We start from the raw sequence: 16,586 nt of genomic DNA on the forward strand, positions 1-16,586 counted from the left end.
AGATGCCCATTGACAGCCCTATGCAGCACTATTCCCTTTCCTACTTCTGGCTAGACAGTAGTACGAGCAATACTGTTGTATTGTCAAATATATAAAAAACAGTGGGTGTTCTTATCGTCAAAGTGGGTGTAAATAGTGGCTCCCCAATTTTTTGGGGAAGTCTAATATAGAGGTTATTGGCATGTAAACTAAAAGAAATTGTGAACTTGAACTCACAATGCGCACATCAGCAGCAGTGTACTTTGAGGAGTCCAGTATTGGTTCCTGCCTTGCACCCAACTGAGAAAAAAAGAATAAAAACAGATACAGATGGCTCAAAAAAGTTAAAAGTAAAAGATCTGCAGAAAAATGAAATTATAGTTAAACAAATAAACAGAAGACTTGAAAAACAATATCTAAAAGCTATGGCAAAGGGGAAAAAATAAAACAAAAAACCTTTTTCAGGGCTTCTGCTTCTTCCAATGCTTTCTGTGCTTCATCTACCATTCCTTGCTCACCTGCAAAAGAATGTGAATCAACAAATATGCATAAAGCCAATTCCTATATCACACTAACTAGAAAGAACGGAATCAACACCGAAGCTAGTGTACATAAGAAAATAATCCAAACTTGCTCAATTCTTTAATGATAATGAAATGGAAGTAAGATCAAACACAAGAGAACACAATGAAAAACACAGCCAAAATGCCAAAAAAGAAACACAATGAGCATGGATGAAAACGTTAATTGGAAGCTATTCCAAATGATTGTGAATAAATTCATGCTCTTAATGGCAAAACGTAAAGGTCAAGCACATTATTCATTGTTAAGGAAACATAGTGCACCTCACACCACGCAATCAGAATCTGTACACCACCTGCCAGGACTTAATCTGTGATCAGGATGCTAATGCATTGTTGGTAAATACTAAAGGGGCACTTGCCGCACTCCAGATGCTACCACAATCCATAGCTTAAGAGGAATGTAGCACTGGAGAGACAATCTGAGGATCGCACGTAGACATTTTGTTTGACAAGTTCCGGCAAACCAGATGGCATCTTCAAGGAAAAATAGATGGTTGTTTACAAATTGCTGTCTCCATCAAGATGGTACTGGTGGCCAATGGGCAGTGGCCCCAATATCTTAAATATTAATGGGAAAAATGAATACCAACTTAACGGAGTCCTAGGTTTCAGAACTGTGCTTCTTTGCTTCTGATAATGGCCTGCAGTCACCACAACTCTAGTATAAAAGATCAATGCTCTAAATAATTTAGTTATGCAGTCATCAATAGCGAGGCCAAGAAAGGAATGCGGGAAACAACACCATGCACAGATGCAGGAAACTGAGAAATTACATGTGCAATATATGATTAACCCAGATACATGAAATTGATGCAAGAGACGAGACATGAGAAACTTAGGGGTCGTTTGGATGCTTGTAAAATCATTATGTCGTAATCCAATTACAGGTAATCCAATCACAGGTGTAAAGTGTTTACAACCTGTCCGGTTTGGCTTTAATCAGTAATTTGATTACATGTAAACAGTTGTTTATGTTTGGATATATTATAATCTGTTTACAGTTTGAAATTGGGTATTCATGCACGACAGAGTTTCGGCGTAGTAAATCCTTCAAAAATCATCAAATGACATATAAAGTCTTCATTTAAGATAGATCATTGGGATAAATCCAACTCAATAAATCTTGTGGCCGATCCTCGTGCTAAACCGATCATTTGATGGACCATAGAAGTGGACCCATTAATTCAAATTCCTTTTTTATGATGAGAAACTATTGAATATAAATAATTAACTATAAACTGACATCAAATTAATAGCAACTAATGGGTTTAAACATGTCTTCATAATCCAAATAGACATAGCTTACATATCAATATACAATGTTCATCTATTTTATTGGCCACAGGCCACCCAATTGACGGGTAGGATCATCGGATCCAAACATTTTAATTGATGGCTATAAAAAGATATGATTAAAAAAGGAAAAAGAAAAATCTGATTAAAACCGTATCCGCTAGCTAGACATGACCCACATATAATCAATATATAATGTTCATCTATTTATTGGCCATGGGCCATCTAATTGACGGTTAAAATCATTGGATCCAGACCTTTATAGTGATGTCCATCAAAGGGACCGTGGGGCCCACCTTGATATGTGTTTTATCCAAGCCATCCATCCACTTTGAGAGATCATTTTAGGGCATGAGCCCAAAAAGGAGGCAGATCGGAAGCTAGAGTGGACCACACCACATGAAGCAGTGATGACATTGAATCCCACTGTTGAAACCTTTCTAGGGCCCACCGTAATTTTTATTTCCCATCCAACTTGGTCATAAGGTCACATCGACCTAGATGAAGGGCAAACATCAACTTGATCCTAAACTTCTATGGCCCCAAGCGGTTTCTAGTGGTAGGCATTCAAACCCCATTGGTTCCTGTGGTGTGGTCCACATGAGCCTTCAATTTGCCTCCCTTTTGGGCTTATGCCCTAAAACGATCTTTCAAAATGGATGGACGGCATGGATAAAATATATACATCATGATGGACCCCACAGAGTCCCTGACAGGAAAATCCGTCTCGAACTAGGTTCCGGTGGGGGGTAGTACCCAATCCCCACCCCCTTGCTTGAGGGGTTTCTTGCATTCTAGGGTTCCCAACCCTGGCAACAATAACCCGAGAGAAAGTGTGTGTGTGTGTGTGTGTGTGTGTGTGTGTGTGTGTGAGAGAGAGAGAGAGAGAGAGATGGGGAGGAAGCATTGATGTCCAAACACTCACCGGAGAAAAGGTACGTTCTCCTCCAAAAAAAAAAAAAAATCGTTTTAGGTCCTTGAGTTGTCATTAGAAGATCTGCAACTCTCTGTATTGAAATTTTTCAAAAATTAGAGTCGTTGGCCAAAATCCCTTTACCTGTAATCTGAAACATGACATTTTGTTATGTTTCAGATTACAGCCTGCAATCTGTTTACAGGCAAACGCCCCCTATAATTGGATTACCACTTGATTTTACAGGCATCCAAAGGACCGCTATGTATTTCGGAGGAGGGCATGAGTTCCTGTCACTTATTCGTCCCATTAACATTGAAAGATAAAATTATAACCAACGCCTAAGAAAACATTGGAAATGTTTTAACTTTTAACGGATGTGTTAGTGAGTGGCTGAGGGGAAAACATCAGATTACATAAGTATTCTCAAGAGCATCCTTCCAGCGGGTCCAGAAGAAATAACCAAGATTTAGCTGTTTTTGCTAGTTTGGTTAAGTTTCCCAAACTCCACAATATGATGACTATGCCCTGCTCTCCATTCTTTTCTTTTCTTTGCCCTTTTTTTTTGTCTTTTTGGCTCAGCACCCATGTTCTTCATTCATATGTACGAAATGACCATATGTTGACCCAATCTGCACATGATTGAGGCACTGAAATCGATTTGTTTGTGGTCCCAAAGTTCTCAATTTCCTCAGCCTCCCCTGGTCACTGAGGCCTGAGGGACGACCTGTACCCTTGATTGAGTGGCTAGGAAGGCTTGAACTCCTTGAAAGGTTACTCCGAAACAGGCAGACTTCTAATATACCTTCTGGTACAGTTGTTTTTTCAGTACATCACCACATGAAGCTACTTGTTAGCTAATTGTAGATTTTTTTTTTCTTTTTTTCTTTTTTTTTTTTTAAAGGCTAGCTAATTGGAGAATAAGGCTACTAATGAAGCCATGCGTATAAATATACTTCTCTTACAACTGGATTTTGGATTCTTTCCTTTCACTAGCATACCATCTTAGCAGATAGAAACAAGAGGAAGCTAAACAAGATGTCTAATGTCCGCAATTGTTGTTTTCTAACAGTCTAATTTCCACTATCCAAGGGCACATACACAAGCCCATACACCCATAAACACAATCTGAATTGAATACATGAATGTAACACATGACTACAATGAGAAACCCATTGAAGAAATATCCAATCCTGTTACTACATAGAGAGCACGAATGTATATCTCAAAACATACTCTGACACTCACCAAACTTTATAACAAGAGTGGAATGCGGACATTGATGACATGGGAATGTCACCTTTGGTGTCTATTATATAAAAATCAAGAGTGGAATGCGGACATTGACAGAAAAATGACATGAGAATGTCACCTTTGGTGTCTATTATATAAAAATTAACAAATACAGCAAGCAAGCTTCAACACAATCCATTAAAAAGAAGAAGAAGAAGCAAGCTCGAATGTAGAAACTAGAGCATATAATGATGTAGATATAAGGCAACATATTGAGTACAAATATCAACAATATTCAACACACAAAAAGAGTTTGACCCATATTAGAAGGGGGACGCATCAATACAATAATAGGCTTACCAAGATCCTCTGCCTTCTTCAGCTTCTCATTTATCATTTCCTGTGTTCGAGCATCTGGAGGAACAAGTGCTGGCAATGGAGCCAATGGAGGAGGGTTTGGAAGAGGCTGTGGTAAAGAAGCTCTGTCTTTGTTGAAGGCATCCAGTAGAAGCATGGACTGCAGTAGGGGATAAGAACTGAATTATCACTGACAAAAGCAAGCCAGAAAATATACCAGAAGCATGCACAAACATACTGAAAAAATAATTTACTGAAAGGTCCTGTAAGCTGGTAATAAATGAGGAGAAAAAAAACCTGTTTGTCCGCTCGTTTGGCTCTGAGCTCTTCCACCACTTCCAAAGCCCGAATTTTATTATCTGTTTTCCCTTCCAAATCTGCGGATCCATATTGTTGGAAAAGCTAATCAATAATCTATAGCCGTTTCTCAAAGTTCCCCAAAATCAAAGGATACCAAAATGATTAATAAGGATAGTCCGTCACTTGCCAAGTGAAAACAGGCAAATGAAGACCAACAAACACCAATTAAAGTAAGATTGAAGGATCAAGCTCCCAAAATATTGAATGAAGATTTACAGAAGATGATGAGTGTCAAAGCTGTAAGAAGACAAAGTGATAAAAATTGCCATATCAGATGGTTTGAGTTCACTTTATTATCATGGAATAATTGGGAAACATGTGCAGCCTATCGTAAAATGATAAGATTTAAGATTGCAAACCAACTTCGGACATGTCAACATGGTACAAATAGCTCCAAAGAGCATGTTTACGTTTATGATACCAGAATGAGCCAATTCAATACATGGTAGAACCGTAGAAGTTAAGAAGGTAAAACTTTACACGCATGTTTACATTTATGATACCAGAATGAGAACTATTCACTTTTTGTGATTTGAAGCTATTCGTCACAAAAAGAACATAACCTGTAATGCGGAAAATATACCAAGACACAGGAGCAGCCAACATACAACTGCATAACACACACTTGTCATGTGCAACCGCATATGCGCACGCTGATGGGGAGATCGCATATGCAAAAGTGGCATATGCAATCGTTGCACATATGTGATCACATATGCCACATGTGCGACAATATGCAATCGCATATTGGCCAAAGGTCAAAAATCTGACCATTGGCACTTTTTTTTTTTGGCAAAAAAAAACACTTTTGCCTATAAAAAAGGCTTCCAAAGCTCCTCCATTTGCAATATTCTCACCCCAAACTCCAAATTCTCTTACTTTCTTCTTCTCTTACATCTCTTGATTCCAACTGATTAAATCTCTCTCTCTCTCTCTCTCTCTCTCTCTCTCTCTCTCTCTCTCTCTCTCATACACACACACACACATTCCCTCTCTCTTGGAAGTTGGAAGATCAAGATTCAAGCACTTTCGAGGAAGATTCAAGTTCAACATTCAAGCACTCTCTCTTACATACATTCTTCTAATTCCAATCTTTCTTTTCAAGGAAGATTCAAGTTCAAGTGTTCAACAATACATTCAAGCATTCTCTCTTACATACATAACATATTACATTCTAATATTTCTACTTCTACAAAATGTTCGTAATATCGATAATATCGGCCAATATATCGGCCGATAATATCGATATCGGCAGTCAGCGATACAAAACCCCCGAAAATACTGAAAAATTGCCAAACTTCCATTTATCGTGCTATATATCACAAAATATCGTGAGATATCGCCGATATATAGCGCGATAATGCCTGATATCGCAGATTTTTGCGTAGGACTGTAGCCGTGCAACATCCGGCGACATCTTATTTGCATCCCACCCAGAAATTCCAAAAATATATTTTAAAAAATTATATATATAGAAAAATCTCTTACCTGTTCAATCTGCCTAAGAGAGTAGCTTTTGAATGGATTTGGGGGGCCGCGGTTGACATTTCTAGGTCATGTAAGAGAAATCTGTCAAAATCCAGAGAAATCCAAATATTTGGGCGAAATTCGGAGAAATCATTGCCGAGATTCGAAGAAATCATGGATTTGGGAGAGATTTTAGGGTTCCAGAAGGACGGAACCCTCTTTGCGTCGAAAAAAAGAGGATTTGGGAGAGATTTTTGGGTTTCAGAAGGCTGGAACCCTCTCTGCGTCGAAAAAAAAAAGGGATTTGGGAGAGATTTTTGGGTTCCGGAAGGCTGGAACCATATCTGCGTCGAAAAAAAGGGCGTCCGAGGCCTTTTTACAGTTGGTTGGTGTACGACACACCGCTGAGCTGACTGGTGTGTTGATGTCACCAATTTTTGTGGGTCCCATCATAAGGTATGCGTTATATCCAAACCGTTCGTCCACTTGGAGAGCTCGTCGTAAGGCTTGAGCCAAAAAATAAGACAGATCCAAAGATCAAGTGGACCACACTGCAAACAGCAGTGGGAGATTAAACGTATACCATTGAAACCCTTTTGAGGTCACAAAAGTTCTGGATCAATATGATATTTGTTTTTCCTCTTCATCCATGTCTGTGTGACCTCATGAACAGATTGGATGGAAAACAAAATTTACGGTGGGCCCTACGAATGTTTTAACAGTGATAATCACTGTCACATTGCTATTTGTGGTGTGGTCCACTTGATATTTGGATATGACTCATTTTTTATCTCATGATCTAAAATGATCTCTCCAAATGGTTGAACGGTGTGGATATAATAAATAAATTATTGCTGGACCCATATAACTTTGAGGCATCAGTACAACTGCGCTGGTATTGCCAGTGTGGTGGGAAGCGGATTGCATGGTATCGCGTACTGAGTAAACTCTGTGGGGCCCACTATAATTCATGTATTGTATCCACTCCTTCCATCTATTTTACTAGATAATTTTATAGTTTTAAATCAAAAAATGAAGCATATCCAAAGCTCAAGTGGACCACACCACATAAAACAGTGTGAATTAAACGACTACTATTGAAAAATCCGTGAGGGCCAAAGAAATTTTGGATCAAGCTGATATTTGTTATTTTCCTTCATCCATGTCTTTGTGATCTTATGAACAGGTTGGATGATATTTGTTCTTTTCCTTCACTGTAGACCGTAGGAAGGTTTCAACTGTGGTGTGGACTATACTCAAGGAAATAGTGGTGGTTGAACACCGTACCATTAAAAACTTCTTAAGGTGCACCTTGATTTTCCCTATATTTTATTCGGCTCCCAATCCATTGATAACTTCACATAAGTTTCAATGAAGAGAAAAAACAATTATCAGCTTGATCCAAACTTTTGTGGCCCACTAATGGTCAATCACCATTGTTTCCTATGGTATGGTCCACCTGATTATTGGATCTGGTTCATTTTTTGAATGATGTCCTAAAATGATATGAAAAAACGGATGGACGAGGTGGATAATGAATATAGTTGTCTTAGTTCAATCGAACAACGCATAGCTTAGGACCCTATACAAAGGAAACCTATTATGTCCACTTCTTTTTTGAGGTTTTATGATTTAAAAGTGTGTATTGGGGTCTTTTTAAATAATCCCTAAAGTTTTATTGAAAAATTCAACAAATTTCCCAATGTTTTCCAAAAAGTGCGATCAATTCCGCGATACATATGATATATCCCGTGCGATAACCAATACGTATCTGCATTCCAAGGGTGCGATACATTGCGCGATACCGATATTTCGAACACTACTTCTACATTCTTCTCTCTCTCTCTCTCTCTCTCTCTCTCTCTCTCTCTCTCTCTCTCTCTCTCTACATACATACATAAACATTCTACATTTTCCCTCTTTCTCTTACATTTTGTTTCAAGTGTACACTATAAGCTACAAGCCTGCCTCCAAGTTACAAGTACAAGACAAGAGTGACCCAAGACTAGGCTGAAGAAAGTCTCAACTCTCAAGACTCTCAACTACAAGACAACGACTAAAGACTAGAGTGAAGAAAGTCTTTATTCTCCTTCTCTTTATCTAGTTCTCTATCTTTCTTTCTTTTCTTTTGTTGTAACTTGTAAGTGTTGTAAGTGACTAAGTGTAACTCTCTCTCTCTCTCTCTCTCTCTCTCTCTCTCTCTCTCAAGAATAAGTGTGTAACTCACTCCCTCTCTTTTTTCTTTCTTTCTTTTGTTTTGCTCTCCTCTCCTACAAGTGTAAGTGTGTTAGTGTAACTCTCTCTCTATCTCTATTTCTCTCTCTCCCTCTCTATCTCTCTTTCTATTTTTCTTATCCATTTCTTCTCTTCTACAACTATCAACACTACAACAAGTCTACAAGTAGTCAAGTACTAGTGGAAGTGTGTAAGTGTAGCTCTCTCTCTCTCTCTTGCTTCATTTATTCTCTAATCTTTACTCGTCTTTACTTTAGTCTTTAGTTTTTAGTTTTCACAAGTTATAACAAGAAGAACCAATACACCATGTCTTCTTCCTAATCTTCCTCTTCGAAACCCAAGTCGAATGACCCGGGTTGGAAGTATGAGCACTATTGTAGTGCTACGGATAAGACACACACAGTATGTAAGTTATGTGGGTATATAGGCTCCGATGGCATTGCGCGACACAAGCAACACCTTGCACATACACTGGGGTGAAATGCAAGAGCATGTAACAAAATCACTCCAGATATCCGAAAGGAGATCATGGAATATATGGATAAACAATCGAGAAAGAGATCCAATAGTACCATACGTCGAGAGGAATATATGAAAAAGATGTGTATGAGGATATAAACATAATTGATGAAGATGAAGCTAGCCGTACCCCCTATGTCGACAAGTTAGTCTAGACCACCACCGACCTCGAAAAGAGCTCGTAAGCATGGGCCTATGGATAGATGGTGTAGACCACAACCCGGAGATGTGGTCAACCAAAAGGGTCAGGGCAAAAGGCTGGCTCAAATAAATTTAAAAATCGGTATATATAAATAGATAGGAAAACCACTATTCAATATATTGCTAAGTGATTTACGAAGCCCGTATAGCCTTTAACAGAGTTAAAATTAAAAAGCTTCAAAGTTGTAATTGAGGGAATAGGTTAATTTGGACCTAGGCTTAAACCTCATTCATATCATGAAATGAGGAAGACATGCCTCAAAGTCGAAGTTGATTATATATGATCCTTCATAGCCGAATATAAGGAATCGTGAAAAACATATGCTTGTTCACTCATGGCCGACAGATGGACCATTGATCCGTCAGTCTCTCATAAACTTTCTAGTGAGTTGTCCAACTAGGACAATGTTTTTAAAGTCCATGGATACATTGACCCATTCTCCTACTGCAAATTACTTAGCTAATTTACTAGATAATGTAGTTGAATAAATAGGAGAGGAATATATTGTCCAGGTAATTACAGACAACATAGCCTTGTACGTAGTTGTCAGTCGTCGTCTTATGAAGAAGAGGCGTTGTTTATTTCGGGCCCAATATGAGGCCCATTGTGTTGATCTTATGTTAGAAGATATAGGTAAATTATTTTTAAAAGTGATTGTAAGGGCAAGAAGCATCACGTTCTTTATTAACAAACATGTCCTCTTCAGTTGAATGAGAAAACGCATTGGGGGCAACTTGTTACGTTCAGCAGCCACATGTTTCGCTACAACTTTCTTAACACTACAAATATTATATGTAAAAAATAAAAAAATAAAAAAATAAAAAATAATAAAAAATAAAAATAAAAATAAAAATAAACTTGGAAGCTTTGTAATGTAGACCGATTTTACAAATGGGCGTTGGTCAAAGAAGGCTGAAGGGAAACAGGTTCAACAAAACATCCTTTCATAAAATTTTTGGACAAAAGTGGTAAAAGCGCTAAAAGCATATGAGCCCTTAGTCACTATGTTGCGATTGGTGAACAGGGATAAGAAGCCAGCAATGAGTTACATATATAATGCGATGGAGAAGACGAGAAATAAGATCATGGACCATTTGAACTATAAGGAACGTGATTACAAGCCCATTATAAATATTATAAATCAAAGATGGGGCAGCAAAATGTCATCTCCATTGTATTCGGCTGCTTACATCCTTAACCCAGCCTATTTATTCGCTTCCCCAATAAGTAGTATGAATGTCTCAACTCTCTTACAAATAGTTTTTTACAATCTTATCTACAAAGTCCAACCTACTTAAATTGTTTTTCTCAGTTAACCGATGGGCTGCATATGGAGTGGACCCAAACAGGAAGGATCCAGCTCTAAAAAAGTTGGCCGTGAGGATTCTTGGACTCACGTGTTCTGCTAGCCGTTGCAAGCGCAAATGGAGCACGTTCAAGGCAGTAAGTTTGGGAAAAAATAAAAATGTTAATATATTATAGTTTGGGATAATTGTAAGTTTAAGTTAAGCTTAAGTTAATGCCTAATGCACTTTTTTTCATGTAGATTCGCACACCAAGAAAAGGAAACGCCTCAAACAAAAGAAGCTCAACAACTTGATCTTTGTCCAATACAATAAAAAATTATGAGAACGAATCCAAGCTAAGAAAGAAAAGCCCGGTTTCTATGACTCTATCTGCTTAGATGAGCTAGATGTAGATCATGAGTGATTCGTAGAGACGGATGACCAAGTCTTTGCTAGCAATGAGCTGACATGGGCCCAAGTTAAAGATACCGCATACGGATCAACACCTAGAGAAGGTACTTATATTTTCGCTCTTGGGGAGGGGGCGGGGAGTAGTAGCGGTCAGCCTATGGAAGAGATTGAGGGGATAAAAGAAGGAGATGATGATCTAGTTGAATATCTATCGTTGGATGTTGATCAAATATTAGTACATACAAAGGGGGGGCGGGGAGTAGTAGCGGTCAGCCTATGAAAGAGATTGAGGAGATAAAAGAAGGAGATGATGATCTAGTTGAATATCCATCGTTAGATGTTGATCAAGTAATTGTACATACAAATGATGAAGAAACAGAAGAAGACGTATATGTGGAAGAAGAAGATGACTCCGATGATGACGATGGTGGTGATCAAATGCAATAATAGTAAATAAATCAATGTATATAGCATTTAATATTATTTCGTTAGGGTATAACTTGTAAATTATATTTCCACTTTCTACAATCAATAATAAATAACTTCTTCATTTTGTTGTTAGTTACTTGTTACTTCTTACTTGTTAAGTGTTACTTATTTGTTAACTATATTGTTGAATGTGGATGACTTGACATTTATTTCATTTTTTAATTGATTTTATTTCACTCAAATGTATTTTAAATATGTAAAATTAGTTATCTATTAACTTAGGAAAGTTTCCCCTACTTTCTTATATTTTTTTACATTATTTTCTTATTTTTCGATTTTTTTATTTTTTGAAGAAAAAAAAAAGACAAATATGGGGTCGCATATGCAATTGTGCAATCGCATATGCACACAGGCATATGCAATCGCACATGATCGCGTATGCGATATGACAACATTGATAACACAGTTTTGGTATTTGATGAGCATAAGAAGGCAACTGATGCCACATGGAGACTAAACTACACCATTATCACCATTTTCGGTAAAACTTATACAGTAGAATTATCAGTGTCCTTTTTTTACCATAGACAAAATTTGAGTTTACAAACTTGATCATAACAACATCATTTCATGGTATTAGCATCTTACCCTACTTTTCCTATTCAGATAAACCCTCAAAGTAGGCTAAGCCTTGAAGTACAAATTCACTAATAGGTTTGGTCCATCCTCTTGGTGTTGTATCATCCCTGCTTGCGATCTTGCAGCCTCAACTCTGTTGTACTTTTAGTTTTTCTTATTCAATGAAAAATAAAATAAAATAATTTTGAAGGATAAAGATCTTATTAAAAATTGCTTGGCAACTACCAAAACAACAAAGAATACAACAGTAAAACGAAGCAAACATTACAACCCAAAAACAAATTCAGCGTTAGAAACAAATATATGCCGAAGAGCAACAGCCCAATCTAACGTGTCCATTTTAGATTTCCATAAGACTTCTACCCAAGGCACCAACTTGTTACAAAAGCATCTCACATTGTGTTCCCCCCAAATGTTCCAAACAACTGCAAGCATACACAAACGCCATAGATCTAGCCTCTCCTTAGTTGTACCCCGTGCCAAGTCTGGAACAATTGACCAATTGATTGAGGCATCACCAGATTACATCAAAAACCCTAAGAAGATGATACCACAAATGACTTGCGAAAGGGCAGTGAATGACAAAATGATAAATCGTTTCTGCATCACTCTTTCATAGGAGACAAATGTTGGGCAAAATCATGGCCCTCTTTTGAAGGTTGTCCATAGTTAGAATGCGCATTCTCCCAACCAACAACTTAGGAGGAGCTCTATGGAACCAAAATGCATGGAAAAACTCATGGCTCGATATGGAGTTCCCACCAGAACTTTTAAATAGAGCAACTTGACCAAAAATCTTTCAAAAGGAGAGGCACCCCAAAGTAGGGAATCCGAGAGTCGGGGAAGGGTAAATATTTTGAAGGCATAACAATAACCTAGCAAAGTCCTCCACTTCCTCATTTGGGAAATCCCTACGACATGGGGGACACCAAACTCCTCTCCCCCCATCGATCGAGAAGGAAGCAGCCACAGCGATGTTCTTTACAAGAGGCAATCTTGAAAGAGAAGGAAAATCTGTCTCCAAAGGTCTATCGCCACACCACACATTCTCCCAGTAACGGATTTAAGAACTGTTGCCAAGGGAGAGTGAAACTAGACCTAACCAAATGCTACAACTTCCCTCCATAGCTTGCATTCTACAAACCCGAATCTCCAATACCACTTACCGCGGAGAGCCACATTCAAGGATTCAAGGTCTCTTATACCAAAACCACTTACCAAGTAGAGCCACATCCAAGGATTCAAGATCTCTTATACCAACACCACCCTCAGCTAGAGGCTTACATCCCTCTTCCCATTGAGCAAGTGGAACTTGTGCTGATCTTTAGCCCCTTGCTATAGAAAATCCCTCGCATCTTATCCAACCTTTCTAAAATTGACTTTGCGCACTTGTAAAGAGACATTAAGTATGAAGGCAAATTCAAAAGAGCCGCTTTAATAAGAGTGATACACCCCACCACTTCCATTTGGATGGCTTCCTTCAAACCTTTCGATTATCTTACTCCATAAATGCTTCGGTGGTTTCCCCAAACATAATGGAAGATCAAAATATGCCGATGGCAAGGATCCCACTCTGCACCCAAAAACTTTTGTGTAGTTATCTACTTCTTCCCTAGCTAACTTCATGCTGAGCATCTCGCTTTTTCCCACATTAATCTTCAGCCCCAGACCTCTTCAAAGCACCACAATATCTTCCTTAAATTATCTATCATAAGTTCATCCACAATAAAAAACAATAAAGTGTCATCCGCAAATTGTAAATGGGATATTTTGACTCCTTTTGATCCTTGAAATTCAGAAATAAGTCACACCTCTTGACCTTTGGATAACATATTGCTCAATGCTTTTGCAACCACTATGAACAAAAATGGAGAAAGGAGGTCCCCTTGCCTTTAACCCGATGTAGCTCTGAAGAACCCTTTTGGGGAGTCATTAACCAAAACTGAGAAAGAGGCGGATGATACACATCCAAGCATCTAGCTTATCCACTTGCTTCCACAACTTATTCTTTTTAACATATATTCCAAGAAACCGCATTCCACATGGTCATACACCTTTTCGCTGTGCAATTTACACAGCATGCCCTTTCTGCCTGCCTTGTGCCTCGAGCCGATACATTCATGAGCTAACAATGCATTGTCCAGTATATGTTTGTCCACTTCGAACGCGCCTTGATTTTCTTATATAACCGAAGAGAGCACACTAATCTAAATCTGTTAGCCAACACCTTCGCCAAAAAATTTTAGGGTCTATCAATGAGACTAATAGGAAGGAACTCAAATAGTGACATTGGTCCTCTTTTTGGAATTAAGGCTATAAATGTGGATCACATCCCTTTGGCAAGTCTTCCTTTATCACAAAATTCTTTCACAACCTCCTTCATTGTGTGTCCCGAAAGACTTGGAAGAAAGCAATAGGAAAACCATCGGGGCCTGGAGCCTTATCGCTACCCATAGAGTCAAATGCACATTTGATTTCTTCTTCTGTAATGGGTTCCCCAAGTGATTCTGCATCCACTATCGAGATACCACTAAACGACAAATCGTCTAGTAAAGGTCGCTTCCAACCTTGGCTAGATAGTAACTTTGAATAAAAATCCACAATGGCAACACATACATCATCCTTCTCTTCTATTCTTTTTCCCTCAACCAAAATACTATTGATCTAAATTTGTCTAGCTCGGGCACTAGCTATTCCATGAAAAAAAAAAGGTGTTTTTATCTCCTTCTTTAAGCCACACAAATCTTGATCTCTACCTCGACATAATTTCTTCTTCCTTAAGATACTTGGAATATTCCGCCGGTAGGTACAAACGCCTATTCCGATCTTCTATAATAAAAAAAAAAAAAATAGACCCCTCTTCTTTAATATCAAGCTCGTTGAGTTCACTAATAATGCATTCAGCCTTTTCAGTTCTATTATTAAAAAACTTCTTTTTTCCAATCAGATAGTATAACTAAAGATTTTTTATCTTTTAAGCTAGCCAGTATCCAAGTGTACCTGAAACTGCAATGGACTCCCACCAATCTCTAACCATTTTTGCAAAATTATCCACATCCAACCATGCAAGTTCGAATCGGAAGGGTTTGGGACCCCAGCTCTCCTCCTCAACTTCTAAAATAATGGGGTGATTATCTGAAGTTGTTCTAGGAAGACCACACAATAGGGATGTTGATCATGTCTTTTTGATTCACCTAGTCTCCAAATCCTCTAAAACTTCTAGTAAGTTGCCCTCCATTTGACTTCTCACGAATGAACCTGACTATGTTGAAATCTCCCCCAAAGCACCACGCAAAATTGAAGATGGCGTTGACCTATTCAACTCCACCCAGAAGAATACATGGACCATATACTACCGAGAACAACCATCTGAACTGAGAAGAGATTTCCCTGAAAACCATCGATACCGAGAATAACCCTATGTGACTGCCCCACGGTACCTTCAGCATTTAAAGCTACCCAGCCTTTGTTCTTAATTCCCCAATAGAACTGAGAATATTATCATCAAAAGAATCCAAATTAGTTTCGTAAAGAGATGGAATTTGAATCTCATACTTTTTGCATACCTTTTTAACTTATACATTTTTCCTAATTCCCTAACCCCCTTATATTCCAACAAAGAATCTTCATTAAAAACCATGTCAAATTCCCTTGCCCCTGTTGCCACCACCGCCATTACTGACCGATTCATAATTTATGGAGCATTCAAGACTCATCAATTCTCTCCGTCCTTTGGGGAATTTCGGCTTAGAATTTTGCTTCCGCAACTCCCTTGCCTTCGGCTTGCTTCTTTCCTCGACAAATTAGATGAAAGCTTATAAGTTGTCATCTTCAACACCAAAAGTCATCCCTATTGACTTACCCACATGCTCCAACATATCCTTGTACCATCCTCTTCTCTTCCGACATATAACGAATGCCTAGATAAATTAGAGAAACATCTTAAAGGAGAGAGAAAAAGTGTCACGATCCTCAATGGGTATTTCCCTCACAGCTTGCAAAGGTGTAACATCGAGTGTGTCGTTGAAGAACTTTGCACTTGCTATTTCATCACCTTGACAGAACGACTCACCAGCCTCAAAAAATTGACTAGCGCTTCCATCTCCATCCCTTGATCAGTAGCCGGAGTTATATCCGCATCCGGCCCTGGAACTCGTATACCATAAGCAATCATATAGAGAGGACTTACTTTGATATCGAACTGCCTCGGAGATGATGCCGCGCTTTGTTCTCATCATCTTGGAATAAGAAAATATAGCATCATCCCCCTCTTATCAAAAAGGCCAAGTTGATGTCACACATTTGACCCAGTTGCACATGTGTTTCCTACTTAACACCTAACACATGTGGCGAGACACATACGAGCGCCCTGTCATCTTGAGACGGGGAAACACGTGTGAAAACTTTCAACGCTTAGATAGTAGCCTCGCCACGTGTAAGGAGGAGAGGAGCCTCATCGTAAATAGTATCGCATGTTTCTGAGCCTCACCGCCCACTTGTCAACTCCTCATTTAAATCCTTGCAACCACTACTCTCGTGAAGACACGCATTACTCTGATCCTTAGCTCTGGAGCCGAATCGCAAGCTAAACCTCTCTACTAAAGGTTCTAACGGGCTTCTTACTGCATTTGTCGACAAATCGGCCGACCAAGGCTAAGGTTCTACCCAAACTTCCCACC

The 16,586-nt window shown here is 38.7% G+C and overlaps 1 protein-coding gene across 13 annotated transcripts in view; it reads right to left on the reverse strand.

The window, feature by feature from the left end:
• Window positions 1-16,586, reverse strand: part of LOC131246397 (uncharacterized) — a 43,349-nt gene that overhangs the window by 15,506 nt on the left and 11,257 nt on the right. For all 13 annotated transcript variants that reach the window (XR_009171354.1, XR_009171360.1, XR_009171358.1 and 10 more), the window contains exons 5-8: window positions 4,657-4,736; window positions 4,363-4,519; window positions 436-497; window positions 217-279 (exon numbers count right to left, since the gene is read on the reverse strand). Coding sequence is in view for 6 of the 13 variants with exons in the window: in XM_058246496.1 (XP_058102479.1) it covers window positions 217-279; window positions 436-497; window positions 4,363-4,519; window positions 4,657-4,736 (362 nt within the window). In the remaining 7 variants the exon portion in view is untranslated. The remainder of the gene's footprint in view (window positions 1-216; window positions 280-435; window positions 498-4,362; window positions 4,520-4,656; window positions 4,737-16,586) is intronic.

The sequence above is a fragment of the Magnolia sinica genome, chromosome 5 (genome assembly GCF_029962835.1).
Source record: "Magnolia sinica isolate HGM2019 chromosome 5, MsV1, whole genome shotgun sequence".
NCBI lineage: Eukaryota > Viridiplantae > Streptophyta > Magnoliopsida > Magnoliales > Magnoliaceae > Magnolia > Magnolia sinica.